This window comes from Dipodomys merriami, unplaced genomic scaffold (genome assembly GCF_024711535.1).
Source record: "Dipodomys merriami isolate MVZ:Mamm:240054 unplaced genomic scaffold, mDipMer1.0.p SCAF_9, whole genome shotgun sequence".
Lineage (NCBI taxonomy): Eukaryota > Metazoa > Chordata > Mammalia > Rodentia > Heteromyidae > Dipodomys > Dipodomys merriami.
The window spans coordinates 18,877,539-18,897,986 of record NW_027206512.1 but is presented as its reverse complement, the minus strand read 5'-3'; the positions used below and the strand labels follow the sequence as shown (position 1 = coordinate 18,897,986).

The 20,448-nt window shown below is 39.6% G+C and overlaps 1 protein-coding gene across 2 annotated transcripts in view; it reads left to right on the top strand.

The window, feature by feature from the left end:
* Positions 1-20,448, top strand: part of Fras1 (Fraser extracellular matrix complex subunit 1) — a 442,940-nt gene that overhangs the window by 175,755 nt on the left and 246,737 nt on the right. For both annotated transcript variants that reach the window (XM_070012597.1, XM_070012596.1), the window contains exons 7-13: positions 2,095-2,178; positions 4,454-4,555; positions 6,492-6,683; positions 12,752-12,841; positions 15,438-15,473; positions 17,280-17,427; positions 18,984-19,127. In XM_070012597.1, coding sequence (XP_069868698.1) covers positions 2,095-2,178; positions 4,454-4,555; positions 6,492-6,683; positions 12,752-12,841; positions 15,438-15,473; positions 17,280-17,427; positions 18,984-19,127 — 796 coding nt within the window. The remainder of the gene's footprint in view (positions 1-2,094; positions 2,179-4,453; positions 4,556-6,491; positions 6,684-12,751; positions 12,842-15,437; positions 15,474-17,279; positions 17,428-18,983; positions 19,128-20,448) is intronic.

Genomic DNA, 20,448 nt, shown 5'->3' with positions numbered 1-20,448 from the left:
ATTGCTTCCTATTGCTGTTTGATAAAGAATGCATATTTCTGCATCTAACTGAAGTTTGTTTTATTTTATGGTATTTTTGGCAAGCCATACCCCCAGTCCTTTTTGCTTTAGTTAATTTTTTAATGCAATCTGAAGTTTTTGTCCAGGAAAGGTCTGGACCTTAATTCTCTTAAACCTCCTGTATAGTTAGCATGACCCACCAGCACCACCATGCCCACCTTAATGTTTAAGATGACGTCTCTCTAACTTCCTACCTTTGGTGATTATCTCAATCTCTGCCTTCTGCGCAGCTAGGATTACACCTATAAGCCATCCCCAGCCTCCAAATGACTTTTAAATAAAAGTCAATAGTACATGATATTCAGTTTTCTCTTTCTGTGAATCTTCAGAACATTATTACTTTTTCCTTAAAGTGGATTCAGGACATGCTGCCCCAAAATATGTCACTATGGCATATTGAATAAGGTTGCATGAAGGTCATTTGACTTTTGTCCCTAAAGTGGATCATAAAACATAGGAAGGGTTTTCTGCCTTTGAAGCAGGTTGTATGACACTTGAGTGACAGGTGCTCTTCCTTTATGGGGAAAAAGGTGCATCCTTATTCTTGAAGACACAAGGATGTAGAAAATAATCTAAATAAATGGGCCTTGTTTTGCTTTCTCCAGTTTATTTCCATGAGATCATATTCCTTGCTCTGTTGTATTTCCTCATGACCATCTGTGTTTTCATCAAATCTTCAAGAAAAAGCACTCATACTCAGCATGCCTAGGACCCTGGAGTAAACACACACACACACACACACACACACACACACACACACACACACACACAAGTGTCTTGGTTCAAGTAAAACAAATTAATTTACATGATTATTTTTGTTGTTGAACTTTCTTTAATTGAAGAGGGCTTGGCTCTCTATAGCACTTTGAATCCAAAATAAGTAGAATGGGTGATATTTATCTGATATTTATCCTTCTTTACAGTTAATCCTTCAGGGCTCCTTCCTGCCCTTTCTTTCTATATAGTTATTTTTGATCAAGAGAAATCTATTCGTACTTGTTGTTTGAAAGCTGAAATGGTTAGTGTCCTATCCTGGAATGATTTCCTTCTTGGATCTATAGGTAGGTGCTAGGAAATAGCATCTCACTTAGTGTAGCCCTCTTATACTGCAATGAAATCTTTTGTCATTCCCACTGCCCAGCTCTCTTGCATTCTGAATACAGGAAACACAAAACTATAATGTTCAGTTTATTCTGCTTGAACAACACTTTTCATTTCCCTCTCATGCCAGTTCTGTGCGTTTCGGGCACTCTCCTTCCCTCCAAGTTGTCCTCCCCTCTTTCCTCCCTCCCCCTCTCCTTTCCTCCCTCTCTCCTTCCTCCTCCTCCTCTTCCTCTTCCTGCTCCCCCCTCTTCTTCTTCCTCCTCCTCCTCCGCCTCCTCCTCCTCCTCTTCTTCTTCTTCCTCCTTTTCATCATCTTCCTTTTATTTGTGCTGGTACTGAGCTTGTACTCAAGACCTTAGCCTTTTCACTGAAGACTGGTGCTCTACTGTGATCCTCAGATCTCAGCCTCTCAAATAGCTAAGATTACAGGTGTGAGCTACCAGAGCTGCCTGGTCATGTTTGACTTTAGAAGTGATTAAGAAGGAGCTTGTGTGTTCTTAAGTATCGATGTGGTTCATGCTTTGAAGTTGCATTCCAACTATTTGCCAGTAACATATCAGTTGTATGTCTTTGAGTAAGTGATATAATCTCTCTGATCTTATTCTTCTTGCACCAGAAATAAGAGAACATCTATTCATAAGGCTTTGTAAAGCCTTAGAACATTGTGGGCAAACATTTATGTGCTGTTGTTATTGCTGTTGTTGTTTATGCTTTTATTTATTCTTACAAAGGGATAGGATTAGTATACACCTTCTCAAGGTCACACTGACCTTGGAAGTTCTAATCTTATAAGCGCCCTAGGTGACTAATAAATACTCTATGAGAGGAAATGGTTGTTATGGATGCTTGAGGCACATGGTTGAGTTGGCTGTGGATGAAATTTTCCTACTGATGTAGATTTTATTAATATCTCCCTTTGATGGTGTTAAGGATGAAGCTGTGGTCCGTGTCCCGGGAAAATGCTGTCCCCAGTGCTCCGCACGATCCTGCCCTGCAGCTGGCCGGGTGTACAAGGTAACCTTTAACGTGCCATTGTGTAGGTGCTTAGACCTAAGTTCTCACACATGCGTCTCTGCCTCCCATCCATTGAAACTTCCCATGCTCATGCCTCACTTTTTGCCAGAATTGGTAACAGTATATAAACATCCTTTTTCTTCTTGGACTTTATGGAAAAAAATGAAGTTGGGAGGTATTAGAAATATAAAGGCAATTTATAAGATTATTTCTTTGTTGCTTTGTATGTCCCTCCCCCACAGTGTAACCCCCGCTTTCACTTTATTTGATGTCAGTATAACATGTGGAGGAGATGGGGACAAACAAGTCGTTTAAGGATTCAGGTGGACCTGTTGCAACAAGGAGAATTACAAAATGTCATGTCAAAGCAAGCTTTACAATGTTGGTGGGTGGGGAGGGGGGTATGAATGGGTGGGGGGGAGGGGGGAGGCTGGGAAGGGAGGTGAAGGGTAAACAAAGGAGGAGGCTGCAATGCTTGGTAAGAAATGTATGCATTATCCTGCCCATGTAATTGTAACCCCTCTGTACAGTATGTTCTCAAATAAAATAAAATAAAATTAAAAAAAAGAAAGAAATATAAAGGCAAGTAGCACATGTTCAGAAGCTGTGGTGAACCTAACTGCTCTTACATCTTAAAGTGAAGAAAGGACTGTCATTGGTAACCATCATTTTAACCTAAGCCTTGGGATTCTGAACATGTGTGCTTTGGCTCCCCCCGTGTACACTGGAAGGAAATATGGAGTTGGTGGTGAGGTAGAGAGGGAGATAAGGGCCTGGTGGTGGTGGTAACTGTCAACTTGGAAGTAGTTTTGGAACAGTCTAAATAACTTTTCCTAACTCATAGTAGTCACCAAATAAAGATGAGTTCAACACATTGAATGAATGTTCTGTTAAGGATCTCCCGGCTGTATCAAAAGAGGGCTACATTATTTTACAGCAAAGGATATAGAAACATAAACCCAACTTCTTCCCTTACTTGCCATCTATTCCAGGGAAGACTAAACAGATTGGTATCGTAGCTGTCACTAGAGGGTCTAAAATGGGATTCCTATCCATTCTAGATGTCATTTGCAACGACTGAATTAGTCATTTGCAATGAATGAAAATGACTAATTGGACAAGAATTTTTATCTGTGTTAGAAATGCACCATCTGACCAATCATTACATATACAGTTTGTGTGATATCTTCATGGCCCAGGGCTGTCTTCGTCTCTTTGAAGGGACTTGCAGCTGATACAAATGCCTGAAAGTGGCTAAAATTATTCCATTAATTATCTTAGTGAACACCAAGTCTTGCTAAAATTATACCATTTATTATCTCAGCCTTTGTTAGGGCAGCTATAGAGTTGTTCAATTCAAGACTCAATGATATGATCATGTTAATATTTGTCTCCCCCCGCCTCCCCCAAGGAACAGAGTATTGAATCTCTGGGCCTTGTTGTACTACTTGAGTCATGCTCTCCCTCTTTTTGTTTTTATTTTGCTTTTGAGACAGTCTCACCACCTTTTGTCCAGACTGGCCTCAAACTTTGGAATCTCCTGCCTTTGCCTGTTGAGTACATAGGATTATAAGCCTGTGCTCATAGTGCCTAGACCGTATTTGCCTTGTTCTGGTTCACTCATGTCCATAAGATGGCTTCCATAGTTCCATGCAGCCCATCACATAGCCATTGCTACAGGCTGATGGAAGAAAAGAGTAGGAGGAAAGTGTTTTCCTTGACCTCCCCTAGGTGAGCAAATATCCTGTGATATACCCTCAGGTGGCTTCAGGACAATGTCCATGGAGTAGCTGCAAGGTAGGCAGAGAGTGTGGTAATGAGATCTGGTCTTTTGGCAAGTGAGACCAAAAGACTGTCTAGCTAAGAGGGCTTTTCTATTCATCTCTGTGTTCTCAAGGCTTCTAGGTGCTTGACTGGGTACCTAGCCTATCTAAAATGAATACAATCAAATGAAAATTTAAAGCACCCTTTGGATATTATTGACTTCTTAGAGGCCATTTCTACCATAATAGTATCACTTCTTTAGAGAACATTCACTATGGTCCATTTGAAAAAAAATATAATAAAAGTAAGGTAGAGTGCTGTATACCTTTAGTCCCAGTATAGGGGAGAAGGCCAAGGTAGGAAGATAATGAGTTTGGAGCCAGCCTGGGCTACATAATGACACCCTGTCTCAAAGAAACAAACACAAATATAAAGAAACAATAATAAATGTGTATCTATGTATTTCATGTGTGTGTGACTTTGATAAATCACTTTTACCCTCTTCCTTCAGCATGGTGAGCAGTGGGCTGAAGATGTGTGTACCACGTGTACTTGTGACCAAGGAGAGGTCAGGTGTCACAAACAGACCTGCCCTCCACTAAGATGTGAAAAGGTACTTGAGTGTGTGGAGCTTGTGCTTTGCTTCGTTTTTTTGCTTCTTTTTCAGGACCTACAAAAAAGTGTCATAACAAACATGTAGTGTGTTATATAAAGTATAAAGATGTGAAAGGTCTGCTTCCTAGGCAGGCGGCCTCCCTTGAGTCATGTACAGGGTTGTGTTGCTACCAGTGGTATTTTGGCTTTCTGCCTCGTTGAGCTTGGATAGGATATTTTCTGTTTCTTTTTTTCTTTTGTGCCAGACTGGGGCTTACACTCTGGGCCTTGCACTCTTGCTTAGCTTTTTCACTCAAGGTTGGTTCTTTACCACTTGAGCCAAACCTCCACTTTCAGGGGTTTTTTTGCTGGTTATTTGGAGCTAAGGATCTCAGGGACTTTATTGCCTGGACTGGTGTTGAGCCTTGATCCTCAAATCTCTGGCTTCTCCACAGAATGGGAGAAGAGATGCATCAGACAACGGCCTCGTACCTAAAATATACTTAGAGCTCAAAAGACTATCCCCCTAAATAAACCCTCAAAGAAACAGCTCAATTAATAAATGGACTAAAGACTTAAAGAGAGACTTCTCAGAAGAAATAAGAATGGCCAATAGACACATTAAGAAATATTCGAGATCTCTGAATATAAAAGAAATACACATCAAACCAACATTGAGATTCTACCTCACCCCAGTTAGAATTGACCATTATCAAGTAAACTAACAATAACAAAGGTTGGCAGGGATGTGGCCAAAGGGAACTTTATTACACTGTTGGTAGGAATGCAAACTTGTTCAGCCACTCTGGAAAGACGTATGGAGATTCCTCAAAAGACTAGAGCCTCCCTAAATCTCAGCAGTCCCACTCCTGGGCATTTATCCAATAAACCCCAAACAAGGCCACATTAAAGCCACCAGCACAACTGTGTTCATTGCAACATTGTTTACCATAGCTAAGATAATGGAATCAACCCAGGTGCCCCTCAGTGGATGAATGGATGAAGAAAATGTGATATCTATACACATTGAAATTCTGTGCTTTCACCAGAAAGAATGATATTGTACCATTCATAATGAAATGGTAAGACTTGGAACAAATTATATTAAGCAAAATAAGCCAGACCCAAAGAAAATTAGGTTGCATGGTTTCCTTCATTTGTGGTAACCTGAATGTACCTATAAATCTACAAGTAAACACACTGCATGGTTAAAAAAAGTATATACATTAGGACATGATAAATTATATATTGTCAACGTCTAAGGCATTGGGGTCCCTGGGTAAGGGTCATGAAATCAAAGGGTCATGAAATCACCAGGACACATTCCCTGTGTCCTGGTGATTTCGTGACCCTTACCCAGGGACCCCAACGCCTTAGACGTTGACAATATATGTCTCTAGGCATTCACACAGAGTGAAACCAAAGGAGGATATTCTTAGGAGAGGACCACAGAGGCCCAATAGCTATGTGCATGTGTTCATATGAAATAATATTTACCGAGGTGAACTCCAAGAAATGGAAATGAGAGTTTTTTTCTGTTTTGTTGCTATATTTGTTTTCTTTTCCTTTTGTCTTGTTTGTTTATCTGTCTTTGGGAGGGTAAGTGGGGGCACAGAAATGGAGGGCCAAAGCTGAACAGATTCAGCAGTGATACTCACTAGACACTAAGTTGAGAATGATCTACCACTTATGGATGGAGACAGGAGGGAAAAACTGGGGGAGAGCAAGGGAAGGGGTGACATTGCCCCCCAAAATATAATTACCTGACTTATGTAACTGTAACCCCTCTTTATATTACCTTTACTATATATATGTATATCTATCTATCTATATATATATATATAAAACAAATTCTCAGGCTTCTGAGTAACTTGTATTACAGGTGTAAGCCATCAGTGCTTGGTTTAGATGAGATGTGTTCAATGTCCACTCTCTTACCATCGGTGTCTCCTTAGGGTCAGAGCCGGGGTCGGCGTCATGGGCAATGCTGTGAGGAATGTGTGTCTCCTGCTGCAAGCTGCTCATCCAGTGGGATTGTGCGGTACCAGGATGAAATGTGGAAGCGCTCAGCCTGTGAGTTCTGCATGTGCGACCGTGGCCAGGTGACCTGCCAGACTGTAGAGTGTGCCAAGGTGGAGTGTGCCCGGGTAAGAAGTGAAGGTGTTTCCATTTGGATTGTGGGGCTCCTTTCACTGTGAGATAGACTTGCTCCTGTTCCCCATTTCTTGGCAGTGGAAGGGAGGACAGGTTGATTGCTCATGCTTCAGGAAGCATTTTAGCACAAAGATTCAATGTTGTACTCAATGTTAATATTGATACAGGCCAACTTGGAACAGCACTGTGAAACTTTTGGCTATTTGTGCATCTGGTCAGATTGGAAGCCCCTAGAGTCACAGGGATAAAAGACATGGGCCGGGGGCCTATTTAGACATTATTGCACCAGGTTCTGGTTTTGCCTGCATACCCCATTGGCTACACTTACTTCAAAGGCTTTCTAGCACCTGTGGGCTGCTGCTGTGGAAAGAAAAGAAAATGGTTTCTGTTTTTAAGATAGAACAGAGGGACCTCATAAACAATTAACTCTGCTGACCTCTGTTGTCTGCAGAATTTCAAGAAGCTTCTAACAAAGCAGCCTCTGTCTGGACTATAGACGTATATTTTAGGGAAATTACTTTTTTTTTCTGCTTTGAACTCGGTCTTGACCCATGGCAAAACAAATTGCTTTCAAAGTTGCCTCCTGCTCCTCAGCCTCTCCCATCCGCCCCACCAGCTTCCTTCAGGGATGGGAACTCCAGTAGAGAAGGGAAATAGAAAATCTGAAGCCTATGGTGTCCATGAAGACATTCTTTTTTTTCTCATTTCTCTTCCCAACTTCTCATCTCCTCAGTTCTGAGCTTAAGGAGGAAGAACCTTCCAAATAAAGCTGGTGTTTTTCAGTTTGCCTTCTCCAGGCGTTCTTGGCAGAACTGAAACATAGGAAAAGAGAGTCTTGCTTTTTTTTTTTTTGGAACTCCCCTGCCCCTTCATCTCTTTCTCTCTGTCTCTGTCTCTGTCTGTCTGTCTATCTGTCTGTCTATCTCTCTGTCTTCTTTGTTTTCTTTTTTATTGTCTAGGTGATGTACAGAGGGGTTATAATTGCAGAAGTAAGGTAACAAGCACGTTTCTTGTCAAACTTGTTACCCCTTCCCTCATTTTTCTCCTACTTTCCCTCCTCCTTAATTCCCCCCAAGCTGTACAGATCATTGCCAACATATTGTCTTGTGAATAGTGCTGTTGCATTGGTTCCCCTCTTGTCCTTTGTCTCACCATCCTGTTGTTCCCCTTCCCTTCCCCTAATTCAGTTAAGCGTAGATACAATACCAGGGTACCAAAAATCAAATACATAGATAATAGGGGATATACCATGTGGAAAGAACACACACAAAAACCCCCAAGAAATCACATAGTAACATTAAAAACAACAACAACAAAGCAAAACCTCTTTTTTTTTTTTTTTTTGTCGGTCGTGGGGCTTGAACTCTGGGCCTGGGCGCTGTCCCTCAGCTCTTCAGCTCAAGGCGAGCGCTCTACCACTTGAGCTACAGCACCACTTCCGGTTTTCTGGTGGTTTATTGGAGATAGGAGTCTCACGGTCTTTCTTGCCCAGGCTGGCTTTGAACCTCGATCCTCAGATCTTCAGCCTCCTGAGTAGCTAGGATTACAGGCGTGAGCCACCAGCGCCCGGCATCAAAGCAAAACCTCTTATGTCCATGTCTTGGAGTTCATTTTGCTTAGCATCATCGTATATGGTCATATGTACATAGCTATTGAGCTATTCTGCTCATTTGCTAAGATCCGCAAAAGACTAAAAACATAGAGCTCCTCTATGACTCAGAAATCCCACTTCTGGGCATTTACCCAAATGACCACAAACAAAGCCATACTAAAGCTACCAGCACAACTATGTTTATCACAGTATTATTCACCATAGCTAAGATATGGAACCAACCCAAATGTCTCTTTCTTCTTTGTTAGAAGAGTCATAATGATTGCACAGAGATCAGGAGGAACCTTGCTAGGGTGTTTTCCTTTCCCTTTCAAACTGAAATGGTCTTCCTTGCTTCCTCTGTCTAACCAGATGATCCTGGGTTATTTTCTGAGGTTTAATTTGTCTAATATGACAGGATTTATAGAAAATGGGGAGATGTGATCCTGGTAGGGTAAAAGATTTTTGTTGTTTTGTTTTTTGTTATTTTCTTTGTGCTAGTCCTTTAGCTTTTTGTTTTTGTGTTTTGTTTTTTGTTTTTCAAAGCTGGTACTCTATCACTTGAGCCACAGGTCTACTTCTGTCTTTTTTATTTTTGATGGTTAATTGGAGGTAAGAGTCTTATGGACTTTCCTGCCTAGGCTAGCTTTGAACCTTGATCCTTAGATCTATCAGTCTCCAGAGTGCGAATTACAGATATGAATCACCGGTGCCTGGCAGCTGAATCCTTTAAATACATACTTTCTGTCAAATCTAAGCAAAACACCCTCATGTAATAACAACTCATGGTTCCCATTGTTAACGCATTTGCAGGTCTGTTTGCTGTCTATCATGCCACCTGGCTCTGCTAACATAATCCATGTATTTATGTGCACTTTTGGGAAGAGATGGACAACAATTACTGAAGAGGAGAGTGCCCCAGTGCCATTTACTCACTCCATATCACCTTATACCACTCTGTTATTCCTTTCTATTCCACCTCATTTTTTCTTTCATAGATGGGAGAATTCTAAACCATACCTGTCACTCCAGATCTTTAATCAACTAAATGACTTCCTTCCAGATTATTGACTCATTCCCCAAATTGTAAGTTAGTTGATTCTCAACTGGAAACACTACCAGTACTGAAATTGTAACCAAAGTTTAATCTTATGAAAAATACCCCTCAGTCTTTAAAAAAAATATACCATACTAATGTGAACAGCTCTGATTAATGGCCTAGTAAAAAAACTGGATGTAATAATTTCTCATCAGCTTGTGTTGAGGGAGGTGAAAAATGAATAAGACACATATGGTAGATACCTGGAATTCCAGGCATCCAGGTAAACAAGGCAGGAGGATTGAGAGTTAGAGGCCAACTTGGGCAAAAAAGATAGGCAGACAGACAGACAGACAGACAGACAGACAGACAGACAGATAGACACACACACACACACACACACACACACACACACACACACACACACACACACACACACACACACACACACACACACACACACACACACACACACACACACACACACACACACACACACACACACACTTTATCTCAGCTAGAAGCATAGCCCAAATGATAGAGCAGGAGGCCCTGGATTCAGTTCTTAGAATTATAACCTTAAGATTTCCCAGGCTTCGGGGGAAGCTAGATATGTAAACAGAAATTACACTGTGGTGGTACCTAGGATTATGGAACCATGAATTAAATGTATAAGAAGCCTGAGGAAAGTGACTGGGTCTGCCAGGAGAGTAGCTGAAGTGCACTGTTACTATTTTTATTTAATTGTACTCCAGTCTCTGCTTGCTTTTCTGAAATATGGAGATCATTTGAAACTAATCTTGGGTACCAAGGGGACATTAAGTATTAGTATATGCACATAGTCTAAAAGATGTGGAGAAGTAAACTTCTCAAAGAGAGAAAATGGTGTATCACCATCACCATCATCACCTTGGTTATTAGCAGTAGCATTCTGAAAAACTTAAATTCACACTTTTTTTTGTTGTTAAAAAGGGGAGAAAATGGCACATTCCTTGTCTTTCAGATACCCAATTTAACTCTATGGACATTGAAAAATAAGGAAATTAATGGTAGATTAGCACAATATGATAGATTTCACTTTTCTATATTTTATAATGTCTTTGAACATAAATTCAGATGGAAAAAATTAAATTATCTTTCCTTTCTCTTAAGAGGACTTAGCATTCACAGCTGCGATATAATATAGTAGAGGAAATGAAATTTTTATCAAAATGCCTGGAAAAGGGTTGGCATGCATTAAAGTGGAGTGCCTTTTTCTTTCCTATTGAGGAAAATTTCTTCTTGGAGGGTTTCCTTTTGTAATAGGTAGGTTAAGCCCTATATCAGATTCCCTGGTCTGATAGGTGTTGTTAGGATTGGATGGGGCAGGGATAACTGATTCAGTGTGGCTTATGCAGGAAAACCTTCTTAAAAAATGAAATGAATAGGCCAGATGCTCATGTCTCATACATCTGAAGATTGAGGTTTGAAGCCAGTCAGGGCAGGAGAGTCTGTGACACTGTTATCTTAAATTAACCACCAAAAGCTGGAACTGAAGTTGTTGTCCCAGCCCTGAGGGAAAAAGCTAAGGGACAGTGCACAGGCCTTGAGTTCAGCCTCAGGAAGTAAGTAAGTAAGTAAGTAAGGAAGGAAGGAAGGAAGGAAGGAAGGAAGGAAGGAAGGAAGGAAGGAAGGAAAGAAGGAAGGAAGGGCGGGAGGGAGGGAGGGAAGGAGGGAGGGAGGGGGGAATGGACAGAGGGAGAGAGAGAGAGAGAGAGAGAGAGAGAGAGAGAGGACACAGAGAAGTAAACAAATGAATTTGCTTTATGAGACAATTTTGTTCAAAGCAAAAGTGGAATGCTAGTTGGAACAGGCTCCCTTTTCCACCACAGTGAACTTAGGTGGTTTGGGGCATCCAGCTTTCATCTATAAATAGCATATCTATTTAGAACTTCTTACCTCACCAAAACTGAATCCTTGTTCCCCAGGCTCTTTGGTGAGTGAGAGGCCCCCTTTCTTGTCTGTGTGCTGTGGTGAGCACTCAGGAATCTCTCATGCATTCTGTTTTTTTAATACACGTACATATACTCTGTCTTGCTTCAAAATATTGTTCTAAGCTACTTAGGTTACATGCATATAAATCCCTGTATATGCCTTAAAAGCAAATTTCAATGGGTTTCTAGGCCATGCCTTCTCTACCACCTGATTCTTCAAGATTCTACAAAACAATTTATATGTAAATATGTTTGATCTCTATAGCACCCTCTGCTCTCTGTCAGCTGCTGACAGGCAGGAAATTTTGATGGACAGTAATCCATATAACTCCTTTCTTTTTGAAATAACTTTATACGCACTGTAAAAAGTTAAACTCGTTTATGTAATGCTGTGTTTCTTTTCGAAGCTTATGATTTAGTTTATTTAAGAATGTATACATTTGTTCTGCAAGAGATTGGAGACTCAAGAAACGTACAAAAGGACTTTAAAAATCCATCCCTAGTATCCCGAACACAGCTAATGGTTTTAATTGCCATGATTTTAAACATACAGTATCATTGCTTATTCTCTTTATGTAACTTTACAGCATTCAGTTTTCATTTAATGTGATGTCCTTGCTTTTAAGTGTAATGTAGACTCCATATTAAATATTAAGCTCTTACAGAAACATTACCTTTCTTTAGAAAGTAGATAACATGGCAAATTCTTTAGAGAATACTTTTTATTCTGTAAGTAGTAGACGTCAGTATACCCACAGGAGAAACTGCAAGCAGTTCATGTTTTTAATAGCAAATTCTGTAGAAGGAAAGACTGAAGGAAAAACTATGCCTAAGATGTGGAATTCATAATTATTTAAAAATTTAAAGAGCAAGCAGTTATTATTTTGTAACAAAGATAACAATTTTGAAGTGATTGATACTGGACAGTTAAAATGGTAAGACTATATATGTCCTCAATAGACACAACAAATTCCCTAACAGTTGTAAAGATTTCAGAATACTAGATACAAATTAGATTTCTACTCTTTATGCCTGAAACTACATTTGTGCATAGATGTACATCTGTGTATCTGTGCATACTTGATTTCATATTTACGGGGATTTGATTTGAATGGCATAGTGTTAATAACCAAAGTTGCAAGGTCTCACCCTCTGTATGTATGATAGTATGATCCCTTCCTGAGGTTCATCTTTCCAGACCATGGCATTATCTTTGTTGTTTGTGTGAACTCCTGGTCTTGGGTAGGCAGTTGTGGTGGATCAGAGTGCACACATGGTGAGAATAAAGGGGAAGTACTTGGAGACCTGCTAGGATGAGGAGGCTTCCTAGCAAAGCAGCACAGGGGGAGATGAGGTTGCTCATTGTAGTCAGGAGACATCAGTCAGTGCTTCTTGGCACTTTAGCACTGCTATTGGAGGTGCTGATTTGATATCCTCACTGCTACTCTGTGTCTGCAGGGTGAAGAACTAATTCATCTAGATGGAAAATGCTGTCCTGAATGTATTTCAAGCAATGGTTATTGTGTTTATGAAGAAAAGGCAACATTTGTGAGTATCAGATCATAACTGAGGACTATTGAACATTACTAATTAAACTTAATTTAATAAGGGGACTTTCTTTACCTCCTAGTTTCTTTTGCCCATTCATTTGTTTTACAGATGTTATTGTGTATTTACCTACTGAATAGTGCCCAGCATTGGAGTTAAGGAAGTGAAGGTCACAAGCATGGCCTTGCTGTCATGATGGACCATATATTCTACATCTTAATGTGGGGACACAAATCTCTGTCTGTCTGTCTGTCTGTCTGTCTGTCTGTCTGTCTGTCTGTCTCACACACACATACACACACACAAAACAAAAAACAAACAAAAAAACCAAAAAACCCCTCTAACCCCTGCTGATGAGTATGCTTAGAGAACAAAGCAGCTTAAGTGACTTAGCTTGGGTGCAAGATTATTTTCTTCTTCTCCTTCCCATTCCCCCTTCTCTTCTTGTTTGTGTTTTGTTTTGTGCTAGTATTAGGGCTTCAACTCAGAGCCTTGTGCTCTTGTTCGTGCTCTATCATTTGACTGTGCCTCCACTGCCAGCTTTTTAAATTTTTTTCCTGTTGGTTGTGGGGCCTGAACTCTGGGCCTGGGCACTGTCGCTCAGCTCTTCAGCTCAAGGCTAGCACTCTACCACTTGAGCCACAGAGCCACTTCCGACTTTTTCTGCTTATGTGGTACTGAGGAATCAAATCGTGGGCCTCATGCATGTGAGGCAAACACTCTACCACTGAGCCACCTTTCCAGCCCGCCAGCTTTTTGCAAATTAATTGATGATTAGTCTCTTGGATTTGTTTACTGTGGCTGGTTTCAAACCTTGATCCTCAGATCTCAGCATGCTGAGTAGCTAAGATTACTGGCCTTCAGCAGTTTACTTTTATGTAAGGTAATGGAGAAATACTACATAAAGCACAGAAATCCAAGCAACATCTGGAGGAAGTGAGGGAGTGAGTCAGATATACATATTTGGGGAGACATACCAGGAAGAGTAACAGGAGATAGAAAAGCATTGATGAAGCAAACTTGGCGTATTTAAGAAATAGCATAAGAGTATGACTAGAACAAAGTAAAGGAAGAAGAGAACTTGCAGGTGAGTTTTAGTAAACAGCCTAGAACCTGAGGAAGATGGTAGATGCTGGAGAGCTTGGAGTCTCTCCTCAGCAAGCCATGTTCTGACTAAGGCAAGGATAACCTAGGAGTTGTTACTTAGGCCAGAAGAATGAAGGGAAAGAGACTGTAGGTAGGTGGTCCAGTTCGATTTTTGTTGTAGTCTTGAAAAAGGTGGCTTGGTCCACCAAGGAGCTGGTAAAATACTACCAGGTTCTAGATTTCTTTAGTATATAGAAGTAAAATTTTGGTTCATTGGATTTGATGTGAAACTCCACTTTTCCACAAATAGTTCTCCCTGTGTCTATATTTGTTTACTGTATTATACCAAAGGAAAAAAATTGTCATAATCTCTCCAAATTTGCCCCATTGTTAGGCTGTCTTTTCCATAGAGAACTTTGCAATATTGACAGACTTACGTTCTTAAAAATATGCCGGTTGATCATAGATACAACTTTTGTTGACCAACAGAATAGGTTTATGAACATTAGGACTAAGTGCCTTGAATGATGAATGATTTAGGTAAATTATGCCTAACTTGCCAGTGTTTTCTGAGGATTTCATGTTCTTTGGGTTTGCCAGGTCAATAGTGCAAACCTGCACTATTGCTACATATGAACTGCCTCCTTGGACAAATAACTTGATCCTTCTTCTAAATTAAGGATAACAAAAGTGTTTACCTTATGAGGCTACTGAAATGCTATGAGTAATACACTTAGAACAGTGCTTGCTTGTTGTTTTGAAAGCTAAAAACACTGGAATTATTGTGTTCTTGTCATAGTATATTCGTGATTTAGTCGTTCTCATTTCAAGAGTTAGGGTATTAGGTCTGGGGACAGGTTTAAAAGGTGTTTAAAAGCTGTTTAAAAGGTGGAGGTAAGAGGATTGTGGCAGAGGATAGCTTGGGCAAAAAGCAAGAGATCCTCTGAAAAAACAAAATGAAAGCAGAAGCACTGGGGGGTGTAGCTTCCCCAAGTTCAATCCCCAGTACTACAGATAAAAAGCAAATTACTTAAACAACAGCAAAAACAGAACTGAGGAAATTCAAGGTTTCCTATAAATGTTGGTTGTGTATCTTCTCAATAATAATTTTTTTCACCCAATTTTGGAGATAAACCCATTGGAATTAAAGAAACAAGTTGTTGTCAGTAAGTATACATCTCCATTATGCTCTGGTGCCATACAAAATTCAACAGTTTGCACTTATAAATTTGATCCTTTGACCGTGACGCCCTTCATCGCCAGGGGAATCGAAACTATATTCTCAAAAGCAAAGTGAGACTAATTTAAAACGATTCCCTTAAATGTTTTTTTCATCTGCTTTTTGTATGCATTTCTTGGTTTTGATACAGACTGATTTTATCTCTATTCATCACAAGTGAATGAATTTGTGTGGTACTTGGGGAAATGGATATCTCATGATGAAAAATTAAGTAGATCAGCCTAATGGTGATTTTAGTAGTATAATAAATGCATTTTTCTTTGTTCCTAGATGTCTTCAAATGCAACTGAAATTAAACATATTCCAGTAAGTATAGATTTTTAACTTGCTCATAGATCATTATAAAATTTTCAGTAATGATTTGCATACACTACTGTAAGGAAACAGTGACTCTATTTTTCACAGTAAACGGTTAATGCCTGAATGGGAAGGAAGAATCTTAGTACTAAGACTCTGACTCCTTCCTTTAGCTTATCTTTTTTTATCTTACATTTCTGTAACTATATAACTTTCCACATGTATCCTTTTCCTTTCTCCAGAAAACTAGGTTTGATTGTCAGGGGACTTTCTTATATATTAGCATGTGAAAGAAAGAAGATTCTGGGGCTTAAGTGTTCCTTCCCCCAAACATTATCTGTATCTGTATACCTTTCCCCCTCCTCCTCCACACTCAGCACTAGGGCTTGAACTTTGAACTTTGGCTTTTTTGTTCAAGTCTGGTGCTCTACCACAATTTTTCTTCTGGCTTTTTTTCTGGTTAATTGACGATAATAATCTCATGGCATTTTCCTCCTGGCTGGCTTTGACCTGCAATTTTCAGATCTCAGCCTCTTGCGTAGAATTACAGGCATTAGCCAGGGCACCCAGCTTATATGACTTCTCTTACAGTTCTCTTACAGGAAAACTGAACACAGTTATTTCCAACAAGTTTATAATTTATGGATGTTAAAGAGTAAGGGACAAGGAACTAGGTTGCCTCCAAGTGGAAAAAAATTCTTCTCTGCTTCTTCAAGATAATATTCCTCTGTTTTTTAAAGCATGTCCTATTCATTTTGTTAAACATTATCATATTGGTTGCTTAAGACTTTTAACTTCAGTGAACTTAGTACGTTTTTTATGAAACTTTTCTTTTCAAAATCTAGTCTTTTGTTAATTTTCCTTCCTCATCTCCCAGTACATTGTGGGAGGGACCCTGTATCTCCCTTCCCTTCAGGCAAGTAGGATGGTGAGCAAGAGGGAATTACTCTTAGAATCACTTTGCATTTCTCAGTCAAACTCTTCATGTATATTACCATAATTTGCATGGCTGAGAATATTAGTGTGAGAAGCCCATGATACATCTGTAGCTTACAGAAATGAGCCCACAAAAGCTTTAATTTTAAAAATATAATGACTCGCTTTCTAATCATGATGAGTAGTGATAAGAAAACATAGAATTTTAACCATTTCCCATAGGTTACTATTGAGGTTATATTTAATATTCCTACTCATCACTAGTTACACAGTTCTCTCCCTCCACCCCCAGTGGTTTTACTTTCTATTTATTTTGTTGCCTGGGGAAGGGTAAAATAGATTTAGAAATCCATTTTGTAGGCTTCTTATATAATCGGCTTCCTCCTGGGTACTTTCACATTTTATCTCTGAGCATGCTTAAAATCATTCGACTGATAATTTACTTGTAAAAGCAGCCAATTTTGGCCAGGCACTCACTGGTGGTTCATTCCTATAATTCTGCCTACTTAGGAGACTGATACCTGGTTCATAGCCAATTCAAGTCTGTGAGTCTCCATCTCCAACGAACCAGCACAAAGCCATGCTGGTGGCATGGTTCAAGGAGTAGAACACTAGTCATGAAGAAGAAAACTGAGTGAGCAGGAGGTGCCATTCAAGCTCTGGTACCAGCAAAAATGAAAGTCTTAAAAAAAGGCCAATTATAAACACAAAATGAGGAATTCTGCCCTTTTAACCATACGATAGTCCCTCTGTTGTGATGCTTCTGTTTGTCCTTGTGGGAGCTTGTGGGTTTCCCTCACCACCACCACCCCCAGCCTGTCTTCTGAGTCACTGTGTCTTCATGACAGTCTAATTTGTTTTTTTTACTATTCCACCCAGGAGGGAGAGGAGTGGGAAGATGGTCCTTGTCAGGTGTGTGAGTGCCAGGGAGCTCAAGTCACTTGCTACCAGCCTTCGTGTCCTCCATGTCCAGTGGCCACCTTAGCCTTGGTGGTGAAAGGACAGTGCTGCCCAGAGTGCACTGCAGGTGGGTGCATAATTCCACAGATTTTACTGATCTTACTGTCAGAAAGTTCAGAGCGATTTTCTTTTTATCCTTTAGAGCTCTTGTTTTCTTTCTTTTTTAATGGGGAGGGTATTGTTTCTTAATTCTTCTATTTTTTTTTTTTTTGCCAGTTATGGGGGCTGAACTCTGGGCCTGAGCACTGTCCCTCAGCTCTTCAGCTCAAGGCTAGTGCCCTACCACTTGAGCCATACCACTACTTCTGGCTTTTTTCTGCTTCTGTGGTGCTGAGGACTCGAATCCAGGGCCTCATGCATGCAAGGCAAGCACTCTACCACTGAGCCAACTTCCCAGCCCATTTCTTAATTCTTCTGATAAACGAGTCCAATTAAGCTTTGCATGTACAACTGGCAAACTTAGCCAAATCACTGACCCTCTCTATAGCATTGCTGATAAAATAGATCTTATTTTAGCTTGCAAAATTATTATGAAAATCCAGAAATATAACACTCCAAGATTTGTAAAGGTGAATCTACCTTCCATTGTTGATATCTAAGAATAATTGCAAAAAAATTGTTGTGGCCTTTTGTTTTTCTTTATAGTGAACTATGAAACAGACAGTTCCTTTTGGAGTTCTCTCTCAGATGGGATTTTAAAGTTTAAAGACTCATTCATTCCTTGCAAAAGCAAATTTTATCTATGCCTTCTGCAGTTCTACTTTCAAATCACCTGGGGTTGAATTAGTTCCAGTTAATAATTGCTAGCAAGCACTGGGGTTGCTCTGGATGAGCAGTAATTTGCCTGTAAGCCTCGTCTCTCTTGGAGAAGTGGTTTTTTCTTCTATTCGTATTTCTTAATTGTTTTCATACACCGGCCACACATTTTTCTGTTGGCAGTTCTTGTTAAACTTTCCTTATTTTGGCTAATCACCGTGGTTCACTGTCAAGTTTATCGAGGGAAAAAGCAAAACAACTTTATGGTTTAATTATGTTACCTTTTCCAAAGTGGCTCTCTGGGCTTTCCAAAGCAAATATTTAGCAAATTATGTATTATACATCGAAAATTAAATCTTCGACAACTTTACAACCTGAAAATGGTCCTTTGCTGACAATTACCACTAATGTCAGTGATAGTTTTAAACACTGGAAAAAGAATTAAGATTTTGAAGACAAAGAGGAAAACAGGCTATATTTTTAAAAGATGATAATAACTACTAGTAAGTACTGTAGGTTTTATATCTGAACTCTGTATACATGCCAGAGCTTAAGAGCAACATAAGCTAAGATACCATAAATTATTGATTCTGTTTTAAAGCACATGGTGAATGTTGTTATTCCATTAACAAGGCTGTTCTTTAGACAGCTTTGATTTGAGGATATGAGAAACAAAGTGGCATTTCAGACAGAGTAGTTCTTTGGAATCTTGTGTTGAAATTGGGGCCTTTTTGTACCTATGTTCTATTTGGATTTTTGGGCTTCATATACTGTATGATGTTTATACATCATACAATTCTTCTTTTGGAGAATATAACCAAAACATATGGTCTTCACTGTGTTCTCTTCTTTTGTCCTTGATTTTAGTTCATTGCCACCCAGACTGTTTGACCTGCTCTCGCTCTCCAGACCACTGTGATCTCTGCCAGGATCCTACAAAGCTGCTACAGAATGGCCGATGTGTACACAGCTGTGGTCTGGGATTTTACCAAGCGGGCAGCCTCTGCTTAGGTATGGTTCTGGTGGACAACCCAACTTAGAGATGGGATTGTATAGTAATCAGAGGCATTCCACAAAGGAGGTTGTTCTCAAACCTGAGGCTTGATTTGTCAAAGAAGGGATCACAAATGCAGGACATGCACAACATCTAAAAGCCATTAGAAGTCATAATATCACTCATACTCACTTGGGCTCTTCTTCTTCTGAAATATTGTAGTTATTTTGGTACTTCTCTGGAGATAGGTAGGGTGGAGGTTAGACAGTTGCTAGTTAATGTCAGTTGAATTTATTTAGTTTTTGAAGACTTTCAAGGAAGTAATATCAGGATGCTTGATGTCATAAAACACATAGTTAATCCAGAATATAAATTTAGACTTTTAGAAACTGACATAGACTTTTCAAGATTATTTACTAAAATTTGCCAGTTTTTCCTATGGAACCAAATGGAAACAGACTTGGTCCATGTCACACATATTTTTATATAATTTAGTTAACTGATTAATTAATTATTTTATTTTATTTTATGTTTTTGCCAGTCCTGAGGCTTGAACTCGGGGCTTGGGCATTGTCCCTGTGTTTTTATGCACAAGGCTACTGCTCTACCACTTGATCCAGAGCTCCACTTCTGGCTTTTTTTGGTGGTTAATTGAAGAGAAGAGTCTCACAGAGTTTCCTGCCCATGTGGCTTTAATCTGTGATCCTCAAATCTCAACTGCAGAGTAGCTAGGATCAGCCATGAGCCACTGGCACCTGGCAACACAGATAATTATTAATAGTGTTTATGTCTTTAGAGTGACCAGAGGATTGAGAATGTGTTCAGGCACATTTCAGAATCTTTGTTCATCTGAGGAGACCTTACCTATCAGAGTTTGATGTACTTGAGGTCAAATCTTTGTTACGTTCATACTTACCTCTGACAGGTGAGGTTAATTCTCTGTTTAAGAGTGACTGTTCCTGTTTTCTTGGATCATCCTGTGGATATGACTGTCTGTGAGTTCTTTACCTTCTGGGTTGTACCAATTAGTATATCAGTAAATACTATTGCCACACAAAGGCTGAAAAAAAGGAGTGTTTTCCTTTCTGTTCCCTGTATTTTCATATCTGTTCATTGGAGGTAATTCTGTACTTTCTTCAGAGGGTTCTGTAAGGATTAAGTCTGTCAGTACTTGTTACATGCCTAGGTGAGTGTCTAGGATGTAAACAAGGCTCCGTAGGAGCTGATTACCTTCGTTATTATTTTTGTAGTTAATTACTTGTTCTTACTTTCTTGTTTTATAATCTTCAATGTTTTTGAAAGTCACTTAGGAACATTCTTGCAAACAAAATTGAGTAA